The sequence below is a fragment of the Bos javanicus genome, chromosome 4 (genome assembly GCF_032452875.1).
Source record: "Bos javanicus breed banteng chromosome 4, ARS-OSU_banteng_1.0, whole genome shotgun sequence".
Taxonomy (NCBI): Eukaryota; Metazoa; Chordata; class Mammalia; order Artiodactyla; family Bovidae; genus Bos; species Bos javanicus.
The window spans coordinates 113587328-113614166 of NC_083871.1; the positions used below are offsets into that span (position 1 = coordinate 113587328).

At 43.0% G+C, this 26839-nt stretch overlaps 1 protein-coding gene across 3 annotated transcripts; it reads left to right on the plus strand.

Moving 5' to 3' along the window:
- On the plus strand, positions 1 to 26552 carry GIMAP8 (GTPase, IMAP family member 8). 3 transcript variants are annotated; one of them, XM_061415085.1, is made up of 6 exons: positions 5 to 109; positions 1182 to 1387; positions 6128 to 6776; positions 9429 to 9501; positions 13480 to 14103; positions 24295 to 26552. In XM_061415085.1, the coding sequence occupies exons 2-6, from the start codon at positions 1290 to 1292 to the stop codon at positions 24969 to 24971; spliced, it is 2121 nt and encodes a 706-aa protein (XP_061271069.1). In that variant the 5' UTR covers positions 5 to 109; positions 1182 to 1289; the 3' UTR covers positions 24972 to 26552. The 3 variants fall into 3 exon arrangements, with proteins under 3 accessions (XP_061271070.1, XP_061271069.1, XP_061271071.1); XM_061415087.1 differs by having other exon boundaries at positions 6376 to 6776; XM_061415086.1 differs by lacking the exon at positions 1182 to 1387 and having other exon boundaries at positions 1 to 109.
- Positions 26553 to 26839: the final 287 nt, after the last annotated feature.

Below are 26839 nucleotides of genomic sequence, written 5' to 3' on the forward strand. Positions count from 1 at the left end.
TCTCCTCGCGCGGCTCCTCCATCCCCTGAGCGGACCGAGCGGCCTCCTCACCCAGCCCAGCGGCAGGCGGGACCCGGCGGCGCTGAGGCTGAGAGACCAGGGGACCGAGGTGCGTGTGCTGCGGGGTGCCTGGGCACGGGGCGGGGGGCGGGGATGGGGCAGGGGAAGGCGGCTGACCCCCAGGGCGGGACACGGCCACCTGGAGGGCTTGCTTTCAGGGGCTCTGGGATGTCTCTCCCGCTCCAGCCTGCGGCGCCGGGGTTTTCGGGGAGGGGGCACCCAGAGGTTCCCGCCGTCCCAGGAGTCATGCCCGAGGGCAGCCTTCCCAGGAAGGGGCAGGTCTGGGAGGGGCTGCTCTCCCCACCTATGAAGGCCTGGAAGAAAAACAAGGGGCGCGATCCGCTCCTCGAATCCCCTAATTTCACGACTGTGACACAGAGTACTATGCCCCCACCCCCGCCCTTGGGAATTCAGCGGTAGCTGCCTGCCTCCTTGAGAAGCAGGGGGCAGGGAACCTGGCCATTTGGACACTGATTTTCCACATTCACTTTCCTGTTATTTCCCAGTTCAGTTCAGTTCAGTCGCTCAGTCTTGTCCAACTCTGCGACCCCATGGACTGCAGCACGCCAAGCCTCCCTGTCCATCACCAACTCCCAGAGTCTACTCAAACTCACGTCCCTTGAGTCGGTGATGCCATCCAACGATCTCATATTCTGTTGTCCCCTTTTCCTCTCACCCTCAATCTTTCTCAGCATCAGGGTCTTTTCCAATGAGTCAGTTCTTTCAATCAGGTGGCCAAGGCTCATTTGGAGCTTCAGCTTCAGCATCAGTCCTTCCAGTGATCATTCAGGACTGATTTCCTTTAGGATGGGCTGGTTGGATATCCTTGAGGTCAAAGGGATTCTCAAGAGTCTTCTCCAACACCACAGTTCAAAAGCTCAAAAAAAAAAAAAAAAAAAAAAGTTCAAAAGATATTTCCTAGCCCTTGCACAATTAAGATTCCATTAACTGTGCATTGAAAGTGGTCAGTGTTTGGTCAGAAAGACAAAATACTTTCAGATTTTATCTAAATTTAAGCCTCCTAGGCTGTCGCATGTGAACTCTTTTCCTTCCTCCTGCTGGGCTGGGACTGAGATCTCTCCAAGAAGGGCTCCAGAAGCTTCTCTGACCACCTTTTTCAGTACGCGTGGACTGCCCTTGATATGGGAGGAAGCTTTGGTTGGATGAATGCCTGAAGCCATGTTCCCCTTTGGGCTATATCCTGAGAAGAAGGTGGAGGCTGCCTCAGAATGTCAGCAGGAGTTCTGGAGAAAGTCTGTTTGTCTGTCCTTTTCTCTCTGTTGCTCTCTTGGAGTCTCCAGAGTGGTCTGGCAGATGATGAGAAAATGTGAGTTATCAAGGAGAGAGTGGGAGTGGGTTGGTTCCCTTTTGTCCTTAAAAGGATTTTCTGTACCCTTGGGAGAAAATGGTACAGGTTGGACAATTGTATGTATGTATGTGTGTGTGTGTGTATATATATATATATATATATTCACACACAGAGGGAGAAAGAATTAGTTCTGATTGAATATGGCATCATTGGCTGGAAGGGGTCTAATAAACACTCATCCATTTCATCATGATGAGGAACCATATGAAACAATGATGTGTACTTGGGAAATAAATTCCTTTTTTCTTTGGCCTGCTGAAGGTCTCTGCTTCCTCAAGCTTATTTACTCACTAATCTTTTAAAAAATTTAATGTGCAAAAATATACCACTTCTTCACTTGATCAGGAAACAATGTAAAGTCACTTCTCTTTTATTATTCAAAGTTATTCAAATTATTACTCTTTTGTTATTTATTATTCAAAGGGACATCACTTCAGTCTCCCTCTCCACTTCTAGAAACAATTTTTCTTCCTTTCCTCACATCTGTCACTCTCACCATTTGTTTCACACCATTCATTGAGCACGTACTATATGCCAGACATAATATTAGGACTCAGGGACATAGAACAAGACAGGCATGGTCTCTGCTTATAGAGTTTCATGCTAAGGGCAGCAAAGAGAAAATGAAAAAAGTAAACACAATAAATAACACTAGATAGAAGCAGTGTTATGATGGCAATAAGGAGAGTCAGGATATGGGGAATTATGGTGAGGATGTCTTTGTACAGGGGTGTGTCTGGGTCAGAAGAGACTCTTAAAAGGGTCCCAACAGTGACTGGGCTTCTCTCCTTGCCATAACCTTGGAGGTGCATGTTTTGAGCTGAGATGGGCTTTGCCTCTTGCATCATGTGGAGATCCAGCAGATGCCTGTAGGGAGGAGCCAAGGCCTCCATCCATGGCCCTGATGAGCTTCTCCTCAGCTCAGCCCTCTATTTCCTCTAAGGGTGAAGCTTCTTGAGGGCAGGTGTATGTCCTTCCTTTGCTACCTTCTCTGATTCCTTCCTCACAGTCCACCAATACTCTTCTCATAAGAGGCGGGAACTTTCAAAATAGCTGCACAGAATAAGGGCTTTTCTCCTTCACTTTCTTCAGCCGTGGTTCTTTGTCCTTCAAGTCAGTAACCATCTGCTCAGTCATAGCGAGTATTTATTGAATGTCTTCTTGACGTTGTAGATATGTTAGTGAATGAAACAGAACAATTTCCTTCTAGTAATGGGGAGACAAAACAAGAAAGTGATAAGCAAGTGAATGCACCTTTCATTGAAAATGGGTACTGTGTAGAAAAATAAAGCAGGGCAGGGGATGGGGTGTGTTTGTGGGGTGTGGGGAGAGAGTAACTTTTAAATATAGGATGACTGAAAAAGGCCTCTTGAACCACAGAAACAGGTCTGGTGGAGACCTAAAGGAAGTGAACCTGCCTGGCATAAGTCTGGGGGGAGAATGTTCTAGCTCAGGTAAGCCACCAGCATGAAGCCCCAAGGTCACATATTTGAGGACTATCAGGGAGGCAGACAAAGCAAGGTGGAAACAGGTGGTGGATGAGGCCAGATCAGGCAGGGTCTTGTTCAGTTCAGTCACTCAGTCGTGTCCGACTCTTTGCGACCCCATGGACTACAGCACGCCAGGCCTCCCTGCACATCACCAGCTCCCAGAGCTTGCTCAGATTCATGTCCATTGAGTTGGTGATGCCACTGTGAAGGCTTTACCTGCTCTTTGAATGGGTAGGAGGCCAATGGGGGACTTGGGGCGGATGAGTGATACCATCTGTCTCTGAGTGTAGAAGGATGACAGATTCTAGGAGAAGGGTAGAAGCAGGAAGTTAAGTTATTGAAGTCCAGTTCAATCTGGAAAAACCAGGAGGGGCTTGACACAGAGGTGACATGCTGCTGCTACTGCTGCTGTGTCGCTTCAGTCCTGTCTGACTCTGTGCGACCACATAGATGGCAGCCCACCAGGCTCCCCCATCCCTGGGTTCTCCAGGCAAGAACACTGGAGTGGGTTGCCATTTCGTGGTGTAAAATGGAGGGTTTCCAGGCAGACAGGAGGTGGGGGTGCATACTAGGGGACTGGAACTAAGGGAGCAGATGTGAGGTGGGGTCCCCGATTGTGAAAGGCACCTATGATTACAGGCCACACATTCCTTCCAAGCCCACAGGAGACATTTACAAAAATTTTATTTGGCCAAAAAGTAAACCTCTACCAGTGACAGCTATTTCATACAGATGTTGTTCTCTGACCATAGAGCAATAAAATTCAAAAATAAATGAAAAGATAGTTAGTCTCCCAATGTATTTTTTAATAATCGCTTTTTAAAATTTATGGGTTGGAAAGAAATCACAGTTGAAATTAGAACATATTTAAAACTGATCAACAAAAAGCAGCAGCATTGGGATGTCAGTTCTTCTCAACCAAAGCTGTGAATTCAATGCAATAATGTTCAGCATTTCATCAGGAAAGTGACAACTGATTGAAAAGTTCTAGAGAAGATGAAAAAGCTAAGAGTAGCAAGAAAATTTTGAACACGTGCAAGGGGTTAGGACTTGCTTGATCAGAAAAGTAGGACTTATTTTAAAATTATACTAATGGAGTCATATTGATTTTGGTGATTAAGGCTTTCTGGTTCACAAATGGACCAAATCCAGGGGACACAACAGAGAACCTTGGGGCACACTTGGACAGTAGGGTCCCTGGTACCTGACAGAATCATCTGGGAAGGATGGACTACTGGAGAAATGGATGAGGAAGCTTGGTTCTTTCTGTGGATTCTGAATCAGTTAGGAACTAAAGATGACTCCCACCTGGGCTTCTCAAACGTGAAGGTTCACGGGAATCACCTGGAATTTGTGAAACTACAGGTGCTGATGCAGGGGACTGGGGTGGGGCCCAGGACTCTGGGTTTCTAACAGGGACCCAGTTGTTGGCAATATTGCTAGTCTGTGAATCCCATTTTGAGTAGCAGCAGCTTAACTTGTAAGACTATTGATTGTTTATTTAACCAAGGGGTCCAGAGGGTGTTCCAGCAGCTCAGTGACATCATCAGGGACCCTCTTTATCCTTCTGCTCTGCCAACTTTAGCTTGGTGATAAACGTTGACTTCTCGTCCCTCCTATTTGTTGCCCCATTGCCCACAATATCTGCTGTGATTTCCTGCAATCACATTAAAATTTCATGCAAGAAGGGGCAAGAGGTGACAACAGGAGCTCTCGACTTGAGTCTGCCCTTACCATCAGGAAAACAATAGCATTTCCAGAAGGCCCAAGCAAGTATTCCCTAAGCTCTCACCAGGGAGAAGGGGGTCCCATGGACACCCTTAGCTGGAAGGGAAGTTGGGAGAGAGAATGTATTAGTTTCCTACTGTTGCTGTTACAAATTGACACAAACTTAATTGCTCAAAACCCAAAGATTTATTATTTGACAGTTCTGGAGGTCACATGTCCTAAAATCAAGGTGCTGGGCAGGGCTGTGATCCTGAGAATCTGTTTTCTTGCTTTTTCAAGCTTGGCTCATGACCTCTTCCTCCATCTTTAAAGCCAACAATGTAGCATTTTCGAGCCTCTCAGTCTCTGATCTCTGCTTCTGTTCACCCATCTCTTCTCACTCTTGAACCTCTCATAACGTGATTATATTGGACCCACCTCAGTGACCCTCATAGCTAAGTCGGTAAATAAGATGCCTGCAATGCAGGAGACCCAGGTTTGATTCCTGGGTTGGGAAGATCCCCTGGAGAAGGAAATGGCAACCCACTCCAGTATTCTTGCCTGGAGAAACCCATGGACAGAGGAGCCTGGCGGGCTACAGTCCACGGGTTTGCCAAGAGTTGGACACAACCTAGCGACTAAACTACCACCACCATGGTGACCCAAGGATATCTCCCCATCACAAGGTCCTTAGTTATACTGGCTAAGCCCTGAACCAGGTAAAGTAATGCACTTGGTCACAAATTCCAGGGATTAATTAGCACATGGCCATCTGTGTCCCCCCTGTATCTCAGTGAGTGTGTAGATTTCCTCCAGCATGTAGAGTTGGTGATGTGTATTGAGAAGGGGTCGGTGTTTGTTTAGGCAATCAACAATATTTTGACATTTTTACCAATATGGATTTATTTTTTAATTTATTTTCTTTCTGCTTTTTTTTTTTTTTGGTGTTGGGAGTACAGAAGAATTTTATTTTCTCCTTCATCATTTTTAAGGTTTTCCCAAATTTTACAACAAACACTTATAACTTAATAAACCCCACTCCTCCCAGTCTGATTTTCAAAAAGGAAACTAGAGGGTGGTAAAATACCCAGCTCTGAATTGAGGTCTAGCTAGCAAGAACATGGGTTTGTTTTAGAGACAAGAGCACAGAGAAGAATCTGGGAAACAGGATTCCTTGTCCCCGTCTAGTCTGAGTCTAGGACTTCAGTTGTCCAAATCCTCAGAGAAAAGAGTCAGAAAGAGAAGATACTTTCATGCTGTTCCTCTATTCATTCTGTGAGTTGATTACTGAAAGTGAAAGTGGCTCAGTCGTCCGACTCTTTGCAACCCCATGGACTGTAGTCCATGGAATTCTCCAGGCCAGAATACTGGAGTGAGTAGCCTTCCCCTTTTCTAGGGGATCTTCCCAACCCAGGAATCAAACCCAGGTCTCCCGCATTGCAGGCAGATTCTTTCCCAGCTGAGCTTTGATTACTGATGTGTTTCTTTTTTGTCCCAACAGAAGCACTCGAAGCCCAAGTCAGGAGAGCGAGTCAGAGCAGGGCTCCTCCACAATGGAAGTGAGGCTTCTTCTCTTAGGGAAGCGTGGCGCAGGGAAAAGTGCCACAGGAAACAGCATTCTGGGCAAAGCCGTGTTCAAGTCCAGGTTCAGTGAGCAGCCGGTGACTAGAAGCTGCCAGAGAGAGAGTGGGATCACGCAGGGGAGGGAGGTTGTGGTCATCGACACCCCCGACCTTTTCTCTTCAATAGATGACATTGCTTTTGTGGATAACATTAAGTGCTGCTTGGAGCTCTCGGCTCCCAGCCTCCATGCTCTGCTTCTGGTAGTTTCCCTTGGCAACTATACGGTGGAGGACAGACAAACAGCCGAGCACATCCAGAAGGTGTTTGAAGAGAAAGCCAGAAGGCACACCATTATCGTCTTCACTCGAAAGGACGAAGATGGCTCACTGGAGGACTATGTTAAGAACAACACATCTCTTCAGAACTTGGTTCAGTGCTTTGGTGGTCAATACTGCGCTTTCAACAACAAGGCAAGTAAGGATGAGAATGATGCCCAGGTGAAGGAGCTCCTCTGCAAGGTCAAGTATTTGGTGGAAAACAACGGACCATATGCGGTGAACTTAAGGGATGAAGACCGTAGCCTCCAGGTGAGAATTCTTGTTAAGGTCTCCAAGGATCTCTGTTGTTAAAGCTGGTGAGATAAAGGCACAAATAAGTGAAATGTTGCATAGGATTTTTTTTTTTTTTTTAAGGACACGGCAACCCACTCCAGTATTCTTGCCTGGGAAATCCCATGGACAGAGGAGGCTGGCAGGGCTCCATGGGGTCATGAAAATGTTGGGCACGACTTATCCACTAAACAATGACAGCAATAAGGGGATATTTATCCATAAACTGGAAAGATGAGGCTACTTTACTTGCAAATTAATAGATACATTTAAGTCCTTTTCTGACTTTACCCTTCATAGTACTGGACACACAAATGACTCATTAGACCCTCTCTTCCCTTGGCTTCAGTAAAACCACACTCTCCTTGTTTTCTTCTCCTCTCTTGCTACCGAAGAGTTTGCTGAGTCCACCTCTACGATCTCTAACAGCTGACATCTTCAGGGCTTGATTCAAGCCCTTCCTCCACTCTTGACACTTTTTTCTCCCTCAGGTGATTCTGCATTTTTACAGCTTTGAGCTTTAGCTATGGCTAATAGTTTCCAAATTAATCCCTTCAGTCTAGGTCCTTCCTCTGAGTTCTGATTCCTTTATCCATCCGATTGCTATTTGACGTTGCTCTCGTAGTGTATCTCAAAATTAACATGTCCAGAATTTTGTTTTTCCCTCTGAAATCTGTACAACTTCAGTTCTCTTCTCAATGACTGTCTTGCTCACCATGCTTTTCAAACCTAAGCACAGATGTTAGCTTTGAAACCACTGCCAGCTGGCATCTGGCTTCCAGGGTGTCATCGTCTTGTGTGACTGAGGCACCTGGAAGCCACCTGCTTCTCTCTGTCACCATGACTACCATCTGATCCAGGTCAGCCTCTGCTCCTGCCTGTTCAGTTCAGTCGCTCAGTCATGTCTGACTCTGTGACCCCATGGACTGCAGCACGCCAGGCCTCCCTGTCCAATACCAACTCCCAGAGTTTACTCAAACTCGTGTCCATCGAGTCAGTCATGCCATCCAACCATCTCATCCTTTGTCATCCCCTTCTCCTCCTACCTTCAATCTTTCCCAGCATCAGGGTCTTTTCAAATGAGTCAGTTCTTCACATCAGGTGGCCAAAATATTGGAGTTTCAGCTTCAGCATCAGTCCTTCCAGTGAATATCCAGGACTGATTTCCTTTAGGATGGACTGGTTGGTTCTCCTTGCTCTCCAAGGGACTCTCAAGAGTCTTCTTGCCTGTACTATTTTACAATTACTCTTTTTCCCCCTTATTCATTCTTGTGCCTTACCCTTCCTGCACCCATCCATTTCACACAAATAGATGGAGTGCTATTTTAGTTGATTTTAAGACTTCTGATTTCATGCCAATTTAAGAAACATTTTATTTATTTATTTTTTATTTTTGGCTGTGCTGGGTCTTCATTGTCGCCCATGGGCTTTTTCTAGTTGTGACAAATGGTGGCTACTCTAGTTGCAGTGCACGGGCATCTCATTTCAGTGGCTTCTCTTTTTGTGGATCACGGGTTCTAGAGTATTCAGGCTTCAGTAGCTTTGGGACTTGAACTCTAGAGCACAGGCTCAGTAATTGTGGCACCTGGGCTTAGTTGCCCTGCAGCATATGGAATCTTCCTGAACTAGGGATTAAGCCCATGTCCTTTGCATTTTCAGGCAGATTATTAACCACTGGACCACTAGGGAAGTTTCATGATTTCATGCCAGTTTAACTGTGGGGAGTGAGGCTTCTCCAGGCAGTTGAAGGGGATGTTAATTATGTGTTTGGCTGTCCATCCTTCATTGTCTCCAGTTGCCTGTCTGGATGGGGAAGGATTCAAATTGTGCTGGATCTCACGTTAGAAGCATCATCTCTCTCCTGGGGGTGCAGTGAAGGAAGAAGACCTTGGAGATAACATGGGAAGCTTGATTTCCAATCTTCTCCCTTCCCTGTCCTTCAAAGGCACTGCACAAGCCTCACTTGACTGGTTTCTTCTTCCAGGGAGTCCAGAAGCTCTCCTTAAGCTTCTGGATTTTCTCCAGGAATAGCAAGGACCCTGGGAGACTTTGGAAAGAATTACTGTTACTAGTGGAAATAGTATGGGCTTCCCTGATGGCTCATAGTGGGGACTGTGGGAAAGTAAATTTAGAAAGTGCTTTAGGAACAATCCCTGGGTGAGATGGCATTTAAGCCCCACAAATCCACCTAGACATGGAAGTAATCCAGATGTCCATCAAAAGATGAATGGATAAAGAAGCTGTGGTACATATATACAATGGAATATTATTCAGCCATAGAAAGGAACACCTTTGAATCAGTTTTAATGAGGTGGATGAATCTAGAATACAGGTAGATGAACCTAGATACAGAGTGAAGTAAGTCAGAAAGAGATAAACAAAGAGAAACCCAACCTTCTTACTTCTGGGAAGCCTATTGCAGCAGTAGCAACAGTGGGGTCCCAAGATCAGTTTCATCATGGATGAAACTACACAGGCCAGCAGGGACCATGACCGTGACCATGACTGATTTGACCACATTCTAATCATCAAATTACTCTGAATTATATACTTGTGTCTCCATTCCTTTACATTGTGAAAAACAGATTTTAGATCTGTGTGCCTCATTTCCCCTTTTTGTTTTCTTTCTAGGATTCTGTGAATGAAGACACATCTCAGCATAGTATGAATGAAGACACATCTCAGAGGAAGGACCATCCACATGGTAAGATAATCCTTAAAAACTATTAAGCTCATATCTGTATTCTTTTGAATGCATCATGCATCAAAATAAAGTGGAAAATTATCTAGATAAGTTAGAACAAAAACTCATCCTGTAATAATGAGCAATGTTGAGCATCTTTTCATGTGTCTATTAGCTATCTGTATGTCTTCTTTGGAGAAATGCAAGCTTAGGTCTTCTGTCCACTTTTTGATTTGGTTGTTTGTTTTTCTGGTATTGAGTTGCAGCACTATTTGCAATAGCTAGGACATGGAAGCCATCTAGATGTCCATCAACAGATGAATGGATAAAGAAGTTGTGATACATATATACAATGGAATATTACTCAGCCATGGAAAGGAACACATTTGAGTCCGTTTTAATGAGGTGGATGAACCTACAATATAGGTAGATGAATCTAGAATACAAAATGAAGTAAGTCAAAATGAGAAAAACAATTATTGTTTATTAATGCATATATATGGAATCTAGAAAGATGGTGCTGATGAACCTGTTTGCAGAGCAGCAATGGAGACACAGACACAGAGAACAGACCTGTGAACATGGTGGGGGTGGGGAGGAAAGGGTGGGACGAATGAAGAGATTGTAGCATGGAAACATATACATTACCCTATGTAAGATAGATAGCTAGTGGGAATTTGCTGTATGACTCAGGGAATTCAAACCGGGGCTCGGCGGCAATCTAGAGGGGTGGGATGGGGTGGGAGGTTCAAGAGGGAAGGGCCATATATATATACCTATGGCTGATTCATGTTGATGTACGGCAGAAATCAACACAATATTGTAAAGCAATTATCCTCCAATTAAAAATAAATATTTTTTTGGAAAAAGCTGGAAAAAAATAATGCATCCTGGAGCCCTAGCTGAGGCTGGGGCCCACAGTTTGTCCCCGAGGGAGTCTCAAACATTTGTGAGTAAGTGCAGCACCAGCAGAGGCTCTGGACATGGCACAGGTGCCCCCAGCCTTTTTGCAAATGTTTCAGAGCTGGGCTTGCCTCTTGCAGCTTCTTTCCTGCCTCAGCCTCTTATTCGAGCCTGGCATCCCAATGTTGGACTCCTGCTGGAAGCAGAAATAAATCCACATGTATGCCTGCTCAGTGGTGCCTGACTCTTTGCAACCCCATGGGCTGTAGCCCACCAGGCTCCTCTGTCCATGGGATTCTCCAGGCAAGAATATTAGAGTGGGTTGCCATGCCCTCCTGCAGGGGATCTTCCAGACTCAGGGATTAAACCCTAGTCTGCATCTCCTTCACTGGCAGGCACATTCTTTACCACTGGGCCACCTCAGTTCAGTACAGTTCAGTTGCTCATTTGTGTCCAACTCTTTTGGACCATGTGGACTGTAGCACGCCAGGCTTCTCTGTCCGTTACCAACTGCTAGTCATGGTGGTGGTGGTTTAGTTGCTAAGTCGTGTCCGACTCTTATGATCCCATGGACTTGAGCCTGTCAGGCTCCTCTGTCCATTGGATTCTCCAGGCAAGAATACTGGAGTGAGTTGCCATTTCCTTCTCCAGGGGATCTTCCTGACCCAGGGATCAAACCAGGGTCTCCTGCATTGCAGGCAGATGATTTACCAACTGAGCTATGAAGGAAGCTGAGTAACTCCTGGAGTTTGCTCAAATTCATGTCCATCGAGTCAGTAATGCCATCCAACCATCTCATCTTTGGTCATCCTTTTCTCTGCCTGCCTTCAATCTTTCCCAGCATCAGGGTCTTTTCCAGTAAGTCAGTTCTTCACATCAGGTGGCCAAAGTATTGGAGTTTCAGCTTCAGCATTAGTCCTTCCAATGAATATTCAGGACTGATCTTTAGGATGGACTGGTTGGATCTCCTTGCAGTCCAAGGGACTTTCAAGAGTCTTCTCCAACACCACAGTTCAAAAGCATCAATTCTTCAGCACTCAACTTTCTTTAAAGAAAGCTTTCTAAAGAAAGCTGTGCCACCTAGGAAGCCCAAAATAACTTCATGGATAACACTAAACGGAATAACATCTGCAGAATTCCGAGATGGAGCTCAGTATCCATGTGGTGATTGCTTTTAATGGTGTATCGTGCACAGAGCATGAGTCAGTATGCACAGATCTGCCTCGTTTTGTTCAGTGGATGTAACTGGTTCATGGTATGGGCATATACAACTAATTCAGCCATTTTGTTGTTGTTGTTGATGGACTCCTGGGTTATTTCCAGGCTAGTTCTGTGCAAGAACTGAATATTTCACACTAAGATAGATGAGATCTGTGTTCTTGTAATTGTAAATCAAACTTACAATTTTAATAATGAAAATTATTGCAGCTGAGGGCTTCCCTGGTGGCTCAGAGAGTAAAGAATCTGCCTGCAATGCAGGATCGACACTGAAAATGAAAGTGAAGTCATTCAGTCGTATCTGACTCTCTGCAACCCAATGGACTGTAGCCCACCAGGCTCCTATGTCCATGGGATTTTCCAGGCAAGAATACTGGACTGGGTTGCCATTTCCTTCTTCAGGGGGTCTTCCCAACCCAGGAATCCAAGTCGGGTCTCCCACATTGCGGGCAGACTCTTTACTGTCTTGAGTCACCAGGGAATCCTGACATTATGTGCTGGGAAATACATTGGGTTGGCCAAAAAGTTTGTTCAGATTTTTTCATCACATATCACATTTTATGGAAAAATCTGAAAGAACTTTTGGGCCAAATATATATATATATAAATGTATATATACATATATATATACACATATATATATATGTAAAGCCCATAAATTATTTAATCTTCATAGCATATAATATATAATTCTCACAATAACCCAACAATATAGTCCTCATAACAATCCTATAAAGAAGGTGCTATTTTCATTATTCTCATTCTACAGATGAGTGAAATTAGCCAGAAATACGTGAATTTAGACAGCGATAGGGAGTTAAAGTTCTGTTGATGGCCTTCAGCCAAGACCCCCAGAAATATTTCTGTTATTGAACAAAATTGGGTTGAATGATTTGAGACAGTAAGGGAATATCACACATGATGGGGACCAAGAAGCACCATAGAAATGATGGGGTTGGGGAAGACTTTCCATAGGACGTTGGCTTGTGTGAGGTGATTTTGGGGAAAGTAGTAACTCTCCCAGGCTTCCTTGCTGGTTCAGCACTGAAAGAATTTGCCTGCAATGCAGGAGACCCAGGTTTGATCCCTGAGTCAGGAAGATTCCCTGGAAAAGGGAATGACAACCCACTCTAGTATTCTTGTCTGGGAAATCCCATAGACGGAGGAGCCTGGTGGACTACAGTCCATGGGGTCGTGCAGAATCGGACACGACTGAAGTGACTTAGCAGCAGCAGCTAAAAATACGGGGCATTTCCATCACCTTAGGAGTTCTTACTCTCCTTTCTTGAAAGGAGCCTCTCTCTAGACTTCCATTGATATGAGTTAATTTTGTGTGTTCTTGAACTTCAGATAATGACATTACATAGCATGTGGCTTTGTGTTTGGCTTTCTTCACTTAGCGTGTTTTGGAGACCCATCTAGGCTGCATATCAGTCCATCACTTTTTGTTAAATTCCTGAGTTGTGTTCTATTTTATGAATATACCACTAAGATGCATTTTAAACTCACTCTCCATGGTTCTGCCTTAGGCCATGAACTTCATGCCCCAGTACTTAACTTTGGTAGCAAAATAAGAGGAATTCCAAGGCTCAAGACCAGTGAAGGCCACGTTTAACGTTTTCACGTTCCTGAGAAATCTCAAGCCCTTTACACCTCTCTTAAGTTGGTCATGGCCCTTTTCATGGCTTTCACTTTGATGGGTAGCTTCTGGCTGGGACTACAGGTCTCCCGGTTCAGAGCATCATGGCCATTCTCTACAAAAACTGGCAACAAGAGATTTTCAAAAACGCAAAAGAGGTTTATGAGCTATCCTAAAAGCTGTCCACATCTCTGTATTCTACTGTGAGAATCAACTCTGAATCTGTCCTTTTGTCCCAGGGTCAGGGGAGCAGCATCAGCAGATGACAGGATGGGAACCGAGCCCCTGGCCGCCAGCCCTGAAGGTCCTGCTGGTGGGGAAGCGTGGTGTGGGGAAAAGTGCAGTTGGAAACAGCCTTCTGGGGAAGCGGGTCTTTGAGACTCGATACAGTGAAAAGCCAGTAACCCAGAGGTGCATGTCTGAGAGCAGAATCTGGAGAGAGAGGCAAGTTTTGATCATTGATACTCCAGACTTCTCATCTTCAAAGGACATTGAACAAGACCTTGTGAACAACACCTACCCTGGTCCTCATGCTTTCCTGCTGGTGACCCCCCTGGGCTCCTTCAATGAGAAAGATGACATGGTGCTGAGCACCATCCAATGCATTTTTGGGGACAAATTCATCGAGTATATGATCGTTCTCCTCACCAGGGAAGAAGATCTAGAGAATCCAGACGTAGAAAAGTTCTTAGCCAGAAGTAAAAGGCTCAAGGAGCTCATCAACAAATGTAAAAACCAATACAGTGTCTTCAACTACAGAGCTACGGAGGAGGAGAAGCAATGCCAGGTGGATAAACTCCTGCAGGAAATTGTGAGCATGGTGCAGCAGAATGGGGACAAGCCTTGTACTTTCAGAGAGAAAGGTAAGTGAGGTCTAGAAAATCTTTTATGCATACTTAAAAAGTAGACCTAAATGTCCAAGAACTTTATTTTCTGAAGGGCAGAGAGGACATCAAAATGACAGGTATCATCTATTGACCAACTCTTCTCTCTTTCTCCTTTATTTCTCAAAAATTTTTTTAAATTTTATTTTATTTTTAAACTTTACATAATTGTATTAGTTTTGCCAAATATCAAAATGAATCCGCCACAGGTATACATGTGTTCCCCATCCTGAACCCTCCTCCCTCCTCCCTCCCCATACCATCCCTCTGGGTCGTCCCAGTGCACCAGCCCCAAGCATCCAGTATCGCGCATCAAACCTGGACTGGCAACTCGTTTCATACATGATATTATACATGTTTCAATGCCATTCTCCCAAATCTTCCCACCCTCTCCCTCTCCCACAGAGTCCATAAGACTGTTCTATACATGAGTGTCTCTTTTGCTGTCTCGTACACAGGGTTATTGTTACCATCTTTCTAAATTCCATATATATGCGTTAGTATACTGTATTGGTGTTTTTCTTTCTGGCTTACTTCACTCTGTATAATAGGCTCAAGTTTCATCCACCTCATTAGAAGTGATTCAAATGTATTCTTTTTAATGGCTGAGTAATACTCCATTGTGTATATGTACCACTGCTTTCTTATCCATTCATCTGCTGATGGACATCTAGGTTGCTTCCATGTCCTGGCTATTATAAACAGTGCTGTGATGAACATTGGGGTACACGTGTCTCTTTCCCTTCTGGTTTCCTCAGTGTGTATGCCCAGCAGTGGGATTGCTGGGTCATAAGGCAGTTCTATTTCCAGTTTTTTAAGAAATCTCCACACTGTTCTCCATAGTGGCTGTACTAGTTTGCATTCCCACCAACAGTGTAAGAGGGTTCCCTTTTCTCCACACCCTCTCCAGCATTTATTGCTTGTAGACTTGTGGATCGCAGCCATTCTGACTGGCGTGAAATGGTACCTCATAGTGGTTTTGATTTGCATTTCTCTGATAATGAGTGATGTTGAGCATCTTTTCATGTGTTTGTTAGCCATCTGTATGTCTTCTTTGAAGAAATGTCTATTTAGTTCTTTGGCCCATTTTTTGATTGGGTCATTTATTTTTCTGGAATTGAGCTGTAGGAGTTGCTTGTATATTTTTGAGATTAGTTGTTTGTCAGTTGCTACATTTGCTATTATTTTCTCCCATTCTGAAGGCTGTCTTTTCACCTTGCTTAGAGTTTCCTTTATTGTGCAGAAGCTTTTAAGATTAACTAGATCCCATTTGTTTATTTTTGCTTTTATTTCCAATATTCTGGGAGGTGGGTCATAGAGGATCCTGCTGTGATGTATGTTGGAGAGTGTTTTGCCTATGTTCTCCTGTAGGAGTTTTATAGTTTCTGGTCTTACATTTAGATCTTTAATCCATTTTGAGTTTATTTTTGTGTATGGTGTTAGAAAGTGTTTTAGTTTCATTCTTTTACAAGTGGTTGACCAGTTTTCCCAGCACCACTTGTTAAAGAGATTGTCTTTAATCCATTGTATATTCTTGCCTCCTTTGTCAAAGATAAAGTGTCCATATGTGCGTGGATTTATCTCTGGGCTTTCTATTTTGTTCCATTGATCTATATTTCTGTCTTTGTGCCAGTACCATACTGTCTTGATGACTGTGGCTTTGTAGTAGAGCCTGAAGTCAGATAGGTTGATTCCTCCAGTTCCATTCTTCTTTCTCAAGACTGTTTTGGCTATTCGAGGTTTTTTGTATTTCCATACAAATTGTGAAATTATTTGTTCTAGCTCTGTGAAGAATACCCTTGGTAGCTTGATAGGGATTGCATTGAATCTATAAATTGCTTTGGGTAGTATACTCATTTTCACTATATTGATTCTTCCAATCCATGAACATGGTATATTTCTCCATCTGTTAGTGTCCTCTTTGATTTCTTTCACCAGTGTTTTATAGTTTTCTATATATAGGTCTTTAGTTTCTTTAGGTAGATATATTCCTAAGTATTTTATTCTTTCCGTTGCAATGGTGAATGGAATTGTTTCCTTAATTTCTCTTTCTGTTTTCTCATTATTAGTGTATAGGAATGCAAGGGATTTCTGTGTGTTGATTTTATATCCTGCAAGTTTACTATAATCATTGATTAGTTCTAGTAATTTTCTGGCGGAGTCTTTAGGGTTTTCTACGTAGGGGATCATGTCATCTGCAAATAGTGAGAGTTTTACTTCTTTTCCAATTTGGATTCCTTTTATTTCTTTTTCTGCTCTGATTACTGTGGCCAAAACTTCCAAAACTATGTTGAATAGTAATGGTGAAAGTGGGCACCCTTGTCTTGTTTCTGACTTTAGAGGGAACGCTTTCAATTTGTCACCATTGAGGATAATGTTTGCTGTGGGTTTGTCATATATAGCTTTTATTATGTTGAGGTATGTTCCTTCTATTCCTGCTTTCTGGAGACTTTTTATCATAAATGGATGTTGAATTTTGTCAAAGGCTTTCTCTGCATCTATTGAGATAATCATATAGTTTTTATTTTTCAATTTGTTAATGTGGTGTATTACATTGATTGATTTGTGGATATTGAAGAATCCTTGCATCCCTGGGATAAAGCCCACTTGGTCATGGTGTATGATATTTTTAATGTGTTGTTGGATTCTGATTGCTAGAATTTTGTTAAGGATTTTTGCGTCTATGTTCATCAGTGATATTGGCCTGTAGTTTTCTTTTTTTGTGTGGCATCTTTGTCAGGTTTTGGTATTAGGGTGATGGTGGCCTCATAGAATGAGTTTGGAAGTTTACCTTCCTCTGCAATTTTCTGGAAGAGTTTGAGCAGGATAGGTGTTAGATCTTCTCTAAATTTTTGGTAGAATTCAGCTGTGAAGCCGTCTGGGCCTGGGCTTTTGTTTCCTGGAAGATTTTTGATTACAGTTTCAATTTCTGTGCTTGTGATGGGTCTGTTAAGATTTTCTATTTCTTCTTGGTCCAGTTTTGGAAAGTTGTACTTTTCTAAGAATTTGTCCATTTCTTCCACATTGTCCATTTTATTGGCATATAATTGCTGATAGTAGTCTCTTATGATCCTTTGTATTTTTGTGTTGTCTGTTGTGATCTCTCCATTTTCATTTCTAAATTTATTGATTTGATTTTTCTCCCTTTGTTTCTTGATGAGTCTGGCTAATGGTTTGTCAATTTTATTTATCCTTTCAAAGAACCAGCTTTTGGTTTTGTTGATTTTTTCTATGGTCTCTTTTGTTTCTTTTGCATTTATTTCTGCCCTAATTTTTAAGATTTCTTACCTTCTACTAACCCTGGGGTTCTTCATTTCTTCCTTTTCTGGTTGCTTTAGGTGTAGAGTTAGGTTACTTATTTGACTTTTTTCTTGTTTCTTGAGGTATGCCTGTATTGCTATGAGCTTTCCCCTTAGGACTGCTTTTACAGTGTCCCACAGGTTTTGGGTTGTTGTGTTTTCATTTTCATTCATTTCTATGCAAATTTTGATTTCTTTTTTGATTTCTTCTCTGATTTGTTGGTTATTCAGCAGCGTGTTGTTCAGCCTCCATATGTTGGAATTGTTAATAGTTTTTCTTCTGTAATTGAGATCTAATCTTACTACATTGTGGTCAGAGAAAATGCTTGGAATGATTTCTATTTTTTTGAATTTACCAAGGCTAGATTTATGGCCCAGGATGTGATCTATCCTGGAGAAGATTCCATGTGCACTTGAGAAAAAGGTGAAATTCATTGTTTTGGGATGAAATGTCCTATAGATATCATTTAGGTCTAACTGGTCTATTGTATCATTTAAAGTTTGTGTTTCCTTGTTAATTTTCTGTTTAGTTGATCTATCCATAGGTGTGAGTGGGGTATTAAAGTCTCCCACTATTATTGTGTTATTGTTAATTTCTCCTTTCATACTTGTTAGCATTTGTCTTACATACTGCAGTGCTCCCGTGTTGGGTGCATATATATTTATAATTGTTATATCTCCTTCTTGGGTTGATCCTTTGATCATTATGTAGTGACCATCTTTGTCTCTTTTCACAGCCTTTGTTTTAAAGTCTATTTTATCTGATATGAGTATTGCTACTCCTGCTTTCTTTTGGTCCCTATTTGCATGGAAAATCTTTTTCCAGCCTTTCACTTTCAGTCTGTATGTGTCCCCTGTTTTGAGGTGGGTCTCTTGTAGACAGTATATGTAGGGGTCTTGTTTTTGTATCCATTCAGCCAGTCTTTGTCTTTTGGTTGGGGCATTCAACCCATTTACGCTTAAGGTAGTTACTGATAAGTATGATCCCGTTGCCATTTACTTTATTGTTTTGGGTTCGAATTTATACACCCTTTTTGTGTTTCCTGTCTAGAGAATATCCTTTAGTATTTGTTGGAGAGCTGGTTTGGTGGTGCTGAATTCTCTCAGCTTTTGCTTGTCTGTAAAGCTTTTGGTTTCTCCTTCATATTTGAATGAGATCCTTGCTGGGTACAGTAATCTGGGCTGTAGGTTATTTTCTTTCATCACTTTAAGTATGTCTTGCCATTCCCTCCTGGCCTGAAGAGTTTCTATTGAAAGATCAGCTGTTATCCTTATGGGAATTCCCTTGTGTGTTATTTGTTGTTTTTCCCTTGCTGCTTTTAATATTTGTTCTTTGTGTTTGATCTTTGTTAATTTGATTAATATGTGTCTTGGGGTGTTTTGCCTTGGGTTTATCCTGTCTGGGACTCTCTGGGTTTCTTGGACTTGGGTGATTATTTCCTTCTCCATTTTAGGGAAGTTTTCAACTATTATCTCTTCAAGTATTTTCTCATGGTCTTTCTTTTTGTCTTCTTCTTCTGGAACCCCTATGATTCAAATGTTGTAGTGTTTAATATTGTCCTGGAGGTCTCTGAGATTGTTCTCATTTCTTTTAATTCGTTTCTCTTTTTTCCTCTCTGATTCATTTATTTCTACCATTCTATATTCCAATTCACTAATCCTATCTTCTGCCTCTGTTATTCTATTTGTTGCCTCCAGAGTGCTTTTAATTTAATTTATTGCATTCTTCATTATATATTGACTCTTTTTTATTTCTTCTAGGTCCTTGTTAAACCCTTCTTGCATCTTCTCAATCCTTGTCTCCAGGCTATTTATCTGTGATTCCATTTTGATTTCAAGATTTTGGATCAATTTCACTATCATTATTTGGAATTCTTTATCAGGTAGATTCCCTATCTCTTCCTCTTTTGTTTGGTTTGGTGGGCATTTATCCTGTTCCTTTACCTGCTGGGTATTCCTCTGTGTCTTCATCTTGTTTAAATTGCTGAGTTTGGGGTGTCCTTTCTGTATTCTGGCAGTTTGTGGAGTTCTCTTTATTGTGGCATTTCCTCACTGTGTGTGGGTTTGTACAGGTGGCTTGTCAAGGTTTCTTGGTTAGGGAAGCTTGTGTCGGTGTTCTGGTGGGTGGAGCTTATTTCTTCTCTCTGGAGTGCAATGAAGTGTCCAGTAATGAGTTATGAGATGTCTATGGTTTTGGGGTGACTTTGGGCAGCCTGTATCTTGGAGCTCAGGGCTGTGTTCTTTTGTTGCTAGAGAATTTGCATGGTATGTCTTGCCCTGGGACTTGTTGGCCCTTGTGTGGTGCTTGGTTTCAGTGTAGGTATGGAGGCGTTTGATGAGCTCCTGTCAATTAACGTTCCCTGGAGTCAGGAGTTCCCTGGAGTCAGGGTTTGGACTTAAGCCTCCTGATTCCAGTTATCAGTCCAATTTTTACAGTCGTTTCAAAACTTCTCCTTCTATACAGCACCATTGATAAAACATCTACCTTAAAGATGAAGAGTTTTTCCACCGTGGGAGTCACCCAGAGAGGTTCACAGCGTTACATGGAGAAGAGAAGAGGAAGGAGGGATTTAGAGGTGACCCGAATGAGATGAGGTGGAATCAATAGAGGAGAGATTGGGCTAGCCAGTAATCACTTCCTTATGTGCACTCCACAACTGGACCGCTCAGAGATGTACACGGAGTTATACAGAGAAGAGAAGAAGGAGGAAGGAGACAGAGGTGGCCAGGAGGATAAAAGGGGGGAATGAAAAGGAGGGAGACAGATCCAGCCAGTAATCAGTTCCCTAAGTGTTCTCCACCATCTGGAACACACAGAAATTCACAGAGTTGGGTAGAGTAGAGAGGGGTTAGGGAGGAGACACAGGCGACCTGGTGGAGAAAAAGGAGAGTCCAAAGGGAGAGACAGCAGTCAAGCCAGTAATCTCGCTCCCTAGTGAAAAATGGGTCCTGAAGATTGGGTTATTAAAGGTACAAAATTGGTAACAAATACATAAAAGCAAAAATTAAAAATCTAGAGTAGAGTTTGGAATTTCAAAAATACAATGTTAAAGAAAAGAAGAAAGAAAAGAAAGAGAGAGGAAAACAAACAAACAAACAAAGTCATGAAAATTATAAAGAAAATATAGGTACAAAATTGATAACAAATACCAAAAAGCAAAAGTTAAAAGTCTAGAGTAGAGTTTGGAATTTCAAAAATACAATGTTAAAAAAAAAAGAAGAAGAAGAAGAAAGAGAAAACAAACAAACAAACAAAAACAAAGTCACAAAAATTATAAAGAAAATATAGGTACAAAATTGATAACAAATCCCAAAAACCAAAAATTTAAATTCTAGAGTAGAATTTGGAATTTCAGATATACAATGTTATATAAAAGAAGAGAAAGAAAGAGAGGGAAAAAAAGTCACAAAAATTATAAAGTATGTATATATATGGGTACCAAATTGATAACAAATACCAAGAAGCTAAAATTAAAAATCTAGAGTAGAGTTTGGAATTTCAGAAATATAGTGTTAAAGAAAAGAAGAAGAAAAAAAAAGTCAAAAAAATTATAAAATATATATATATGAAGTTTGCTGTTTAAAAATAAAGGGGTCTTTTTTTTTTTTTTTTGCTAAGTAATAGTAGGTTATAAAAGTGAAAATTAAAGGAATAATAGAGGACTTAAAATTCTTTAAAAATTAAAAAAAAAAAAAGAAAGAATGATCATAAGAATAGTAAAAATATATCTAGAACTTTCTCTAGTTTTGTTGTGGGTATTGTGGGTTCAGTTCATTTTCGGCTAGTTCCTTGGTCCAACTTACATTTCTCAAGATCTATAGGCCCCTTCCTATGAAGTCGGTACTAACCACAGGGTTTTAATCTATTGCCTGTAGCTTCCAAGGCGGTTCCCTCTGTTATAGCTTCTTCTGTTTGCTGATCTTTTCAGTGTCTGCTTTCCTCTCTGACACAAAGGTGACAGTGGAGGACACTTTTTTTTTTTTTTTTAGGCTCACTTGTTGAGTCATGCTGTGGGGAGGGAGGGACGCTGCAAACAAATAACACTGGTGTGTGCTCTCAGTGCCTCAGCCACACTGGGCCTGCCCCCACTCACCGCGCATGTAGCCTCCCTGCCCACACTGCTCAGGCTCTAGGTTGCTCCACTGGGAACCATCCGTGTCCGGCCCTGGGCTGCTTGCACCTCCCAGGTCCAAGCCGCTCAGGTTCAGGCACTCAGGTAGTCCTCAGAGGCGCAGACTCGGTAGGGCCTGCATTTTGTGCCCTTACCAGGTCCGAGCAGCTTAGGTGATGAGGTGTTTGGCAAGTGCGATTGCTGTGACTTATTGCCTCCCTGCTGCTCAGTTATCTAGGTGTACAACCAGCGCATCTTCTCAGGTGGATGTTGACTGTCCAGACCCCCAAGAAGTTTTAGTTAGCAAAACTTGGCTGCTTACAGTTTTATAGGTAATGTCTCACTGGGGCTGCGAATGCCCCCTTCTGGCTCTAGCTGTCTGTCACCAGAGGGGGATGGTCTGCAGCCGGCTATCTCTGTTCAGTCCTTTGTTCCGTGCGCAGGCCTGGCGGTGTCTTAGGTTAGGGCTGGCTTTTTGCGTGGTAGATATCCCACAGTCTGGTTTGCTAGCCCACATTATTTCGCTCAGATAGTGCTCGGATTATTCAGGCCAGATCCTTACTCTTAAGTGATGCAGCCCACGCCGCGCCGCGCCTCCCTGCCCAGCCCCCGCTTGCTAGTGGCGTGTACAGGCATCTGCGCTGCTTCTCCGCTGGGGGAGTTACCGTAGGGCTCCTAATCTGCAGGTTTGAATTGTTTCTTTATTTTTCCTCCCTGTTATGTTGCCATCTGTGCTTCCAAGGCTCGGCACAGATTCGGCAGTGAGAAGGTTTCCTGGTGTTTGGAAACTTCTCTCTTTTTAAGACTCCCTTGCCAGGACGGAGCTCCATCCCTCCCTCTTTTGTCTCTTTTTTTGGCTTTTATATTTTTTCCTACCTCCTTTCGAAGACTTGGGTTGCTTTTCTGGGTGCCTGATGTCCTCTGCCGGCATTCAGAAGTTGTTTTGTGGAATTTACTCGGCGTTTAAATGTTCTTTTGATGAATTTGTGGGGGAGAAAGTATTCTCCCCGTCCTACTCCTCCGCCATCTTAGCTCCTCCCCTTCTCAAATTTTACTAAATTATTTTCTAAACTATTTATTTATGGCTGTGCTGGGTCTTTGTTGCTGCCAGGGCTTTTCTCTAGTTGCAGGAAGTAGCCCCAACGAGATCAGAGGCTACTCTCTCGTTGTGGTGGGCTCAGTAGTTTCAGCTCCTGGGCTCTAGAGCACAAGCTCAATAATCGTGGCATGTGGAATCATCCCAGATCAGGGATTGAACCCATGTCTCCTGCATTGGCAGGCAGATTCTTTACCACTGAGCCTCTAGGGAAGCCCACATTTTACTAAATTTATGTTCCTTTCCATGCAGTGTCCTGTAAGTAAGTTAGCAAGTGTTAGTCACTCAGTCGTGTCTAACTCTGCGACCCCATGGACTGTAGCCCACAGGCTGCTCTGTCCATGGGATTCTCCAGGCAAGAATACTGGAGAGGGTTACCAATCCCTTCTCCAGAGGATCTTCCCTACCCAGGGATCAAACCTGGGTTTCCTGCATTGCAGGCAGATTTTTTACCATCTGAGCCACCTGGAAGTCCTGACTTGATCTCTAATTCTCTCCTGACTCTTCTCCTGTCTTCAACTGGATGGTGAGCATCTTGAGGGGAAAAGTTGACCTTTTCCAGTCTCTTGTCTTCCCTGTAGTGTATCTGTTGCCCAGGCCTTAGCACTTAGTGCTGGTGATTAGACAGTAAAGAACCAAGAGAGTGGATAAAGAGGTCAAGGCGGGGGAAAGGTAGAGGCAGAGGGAGGGAAGGAGAAGAGAGGGGAGGAAGAAGAGAAGTGTAGAACCAATGATCCAGGACTGCCTCCTAGGTCTTTACTCTTCCCTCTGTTGGAGAAGGGGGGCCATTTTACTGGACAAGCACAGGGAGCCTGGGTGCTCCTGAGGGTCATGCCCCACATGGCCCTACATGGGTTTGATTAATCCAGCCACACTACCCTACCCACAGCTAAAGCAGAAGTCCCCATCTACTCAGTGCTACAAGTCCTATTGACCTGAGCTCAGATTCTTCCAGCCTAGTTCTACTCATCCCATCCTCTTCTGCTTCAAAGATCCTCACTTGGAAAGAACATCAGACCAAGAGGAGCATGTCTGTTCAATGTGCCTTTTCACATTCTTAATGGAGATCCTAAAAGCACAGGCATGTGGGAAAGTCAGAGGGGCTGCGTGGAGGAAGCCTGACTTGAAACAGGCTTTGGAAAGTGGATAGAGTTTAGATGACTGAGCAGAACGTTCCAGAGGGTACACTAGCAACTTGAAGGCAGGATGTAGAACTGAGCATCTACTTGTGAGGGGACCAAGGGGCATGGTCTTGATGGAGATGAAGGGCTCACACCTGTAGATGTGGAATGGGGACGTGAGACAAGATTGTAGAGGTAGGTGGTAACCACATTCTCTCAGGGTATGAGAGAGGGACTTAAGATATATACATATATTTTTATCCTGTAAGTATAACCATGAGATTGTGGGTTCAGGATAAATAATTCAATAATTTCTCCTGGAGAGAAGAGCATGAGATAGGCTTCTTTCTCTCTTTGTTTTGAGGTGGATATTAGTAACTTGGTAAAAATTCTCAATTGAGAACTATGAGGCCTGAACGGAAGAGTGAGATCACAGTACAAGTGCAAAGTCATAAGGAAAACCCCAATAAAATGTATTGTAAGAGCTCTGTGCATCTCTGATCTCATTTATAGGGTAATGTCTCCTGCTTTCCTTTCCACAGAGCCCCTGCACATTATCCTCGTGGGGAAGAGTGGGACTGGGAAGAGTGCCAGTGGGAACACCATCCTCGGGAGCCCGGAGTTCCACTCTCAGCTGAAAGCACAGCCGGTCACCACGAGCTGCCATGTTGGCAGGAGAACATGGAACGGGCAGGATGTTGTGGTTATGGACACTCCAGCACTCTGTCAGGAGTCCAGAGCTGAAGGGGACCTATCCCAGCTGGAGAAGGCAGTCAAGGACTGTAGGTCCTACTATAAAGAAGGGAGTACAGTTCTGGTTTTGGTGTTACAGCTGGGACGGATCACTACAGAGGACAAAAAGGCAGTGGGGGAGCTAGAGTGCATCTTTGGAGCAGAAGTTATGGAATACATGATCGTGCTGTTCACCAGGAAGGAAGACCTAGAGACTGGGAAACTTGACGATTATGTCAATAACACAAATAACAAGTATCTTAAGAACATAATTGCAAGATGTAAGGGGAGATATTGTGCTTTTAATAACAAAGAAACTGGCCAAGCCAGGGAAGACCAGGCAAAAGAGCTTTTGACAATGGCTAGTGAAGTGATAAAGGGCGGTGGACAGCATAAACATCCCCGTACATGGAATGTAGGCAAAATAATGAAAAATATTCAGGAAAAGCCCTCCAAATTACTAAGTAATTTAAAGGAAAGGTTCTAGGAAAATGAAATGCCTGGGGTCTCCTTAAGTTGAAGATACCCTCAGGCTACAATCATGGGGGAGGAATGGCAGGGGGATGGGAAGAGGGACCATGACTTTGAGAGCTTGAGAGATGAATGCGTCTCAGCTTGTGATGCTTCAGCTCTTTGTAGGTAAATAGACAGGGCATGTAGTAGGGGATAATAAAGGAGAAAGATGAAATAAGGTAGGGAAATCTTGGAAAGGGCTTAAGATATTAGGCTGATATTAAGGATCAGAGTCAAGTCACAAGAATCACTTCACCTGTGTAGGTAGACTGGAGTCAGGACAGACACTGGAACTAAGGCCAAGGCGAGCCTGGGGTCAGAATACAGATATCACATGAGAACCAGGGGATTCAGCTACATGAGAGTAAGACAATGTCCTGCCAACTCCTGGGCATGGCAGAATGGAGAAGTTGGACTCTTGTGAGCCTCTGTTGCTGGGCACTGCTTGCCAGGTTCTCCTAGCTCCCCAGCTCCCACAGGGGAGCTCTCAGGACCGTCTTTTCCTTATGTGGTTACTCCTTACTCCTTTGTTCCAAGCTGGAGTGGAAAGTGGGACCCAGTCTACCCTTCTTTGCTCTCCCTGAGGAAATGGACATGAATCTGTGAAGTATCAAAAGATTTTATTGCTAATCAGTCATGGTGACACAGACTAGAACAAAAATTAGAAGCATGGTAAAATTGCTAATTAGATAATCTTGCAAAATTTAAAATTCTAAGTAAAATTCTAGATTTCCTGTAGAATTTTCAGAAAAAGTTACTGAAAACTCCTTTGTATTTATTTCTCTCTTTGTCTCCCTTTCTCTTTCTCTCCACCCCCATCCCATTCCCTGAGGCTTATGCATCCATGCTCAGTCATGTCCAACTCTTTATGACCCCACAGACTGTAGCCCACTGTGGACAAGCTCCTCTGTCCATGGGATTTTTCCAGGCAAGAATACCGGAGTGGGTTGCCATTTCTTCCTGCAAGGGATCTTCCCAACCCAGAGAATGAAACCAAGTCTCCTGTGTCTCCTGCATTGGCAGATGAATTCTTTACCACTGAGCCAACTGGGAATCTCCTCCCCAAGGCTTAGGAACTCAAATAATAATGGCTTAAACACATTAAGGGTTTATTGTGTGTCTTATGTCAAGAAATCCAGGAGTAAGCAGTTTGGGGCCAGTGTAGCACTGACATTCCAGTGTCTTTCTACCTTTCTGCCCCTAGTCATTGGCATGGGTGTCTCCATACTTAAGGTTGCTTCTTGGTTCCTACTCATGGCTAGGCAGATTATGTTGAGAGCTATCCAGTGTGGGTGATAAATGAGAACTATGAAATCTCCCAGTTAGGTGTAAGGTCAGATATTTTCAATACTAACCATGTTTTGAGGACATGATCTATGTCATCTGCTTTTTTAAAATTTCAAAATATCAGGTTATCTCAAGATTAACCCATTTATAAGGGCATGGATTGTCATCATTAATACTTTTGTACCCTGTATAACTCTTAATAAATTCTGGAAGGTGTGTGTAAATATATTCAGTTGAGTGAAATGATAAAGATGAAATTTATTATGAATTCATGTCCTCCTCATGATTCCTATTTTTCTGACTTGGGGGAAGATCATGCTTCCATATAGAGGAAATGAAAATGTTTAGATTCCTTGACTCTGAAGTTTTTGTATCTTTGATGCATGAAGACCTTTAAACTGGGTGACAGTCACTTTACTAGCCTCTGCCAACTCAAGAATCTTCTACTCTGAGCATTTCACAACAGCGAGGACAAACAAAAGTAACTGGTATTAGAGGCAGGTACATAGAAGCCATTCTGTGCCTCTTGCCACAGCTTCCCTTTGGCTTACATGT

What these genes read in the sequence shown, in the direction of transcription:
- GIMAP8 (XM_061415085.1), top strand. Translation starts at nt 1,290, where the DNA reads ATGTCAGCAGGAGTTCTGGAGAAAGTCTGTTTGTCTGTCCTTTTCTCT. An exon ending in ATGAAGACCGTAGCCTCCAG is followed by an intron (nt 6,777 to 9,428) that starts GTGAGAATTCTT and finishes TTTTCTTTCTAG; the next exon opens with GATTCTGTGAATGAAGACAC. An exon ending in TTGTACTTTCAGAGAGAAAG is followed by an intron (nt 14,104 to 24,294) that starts GTAAGTGAGGTC and finishes TCCTTTCCACAG; the next exon opens with AGCCCCTGCACATTATCCTC.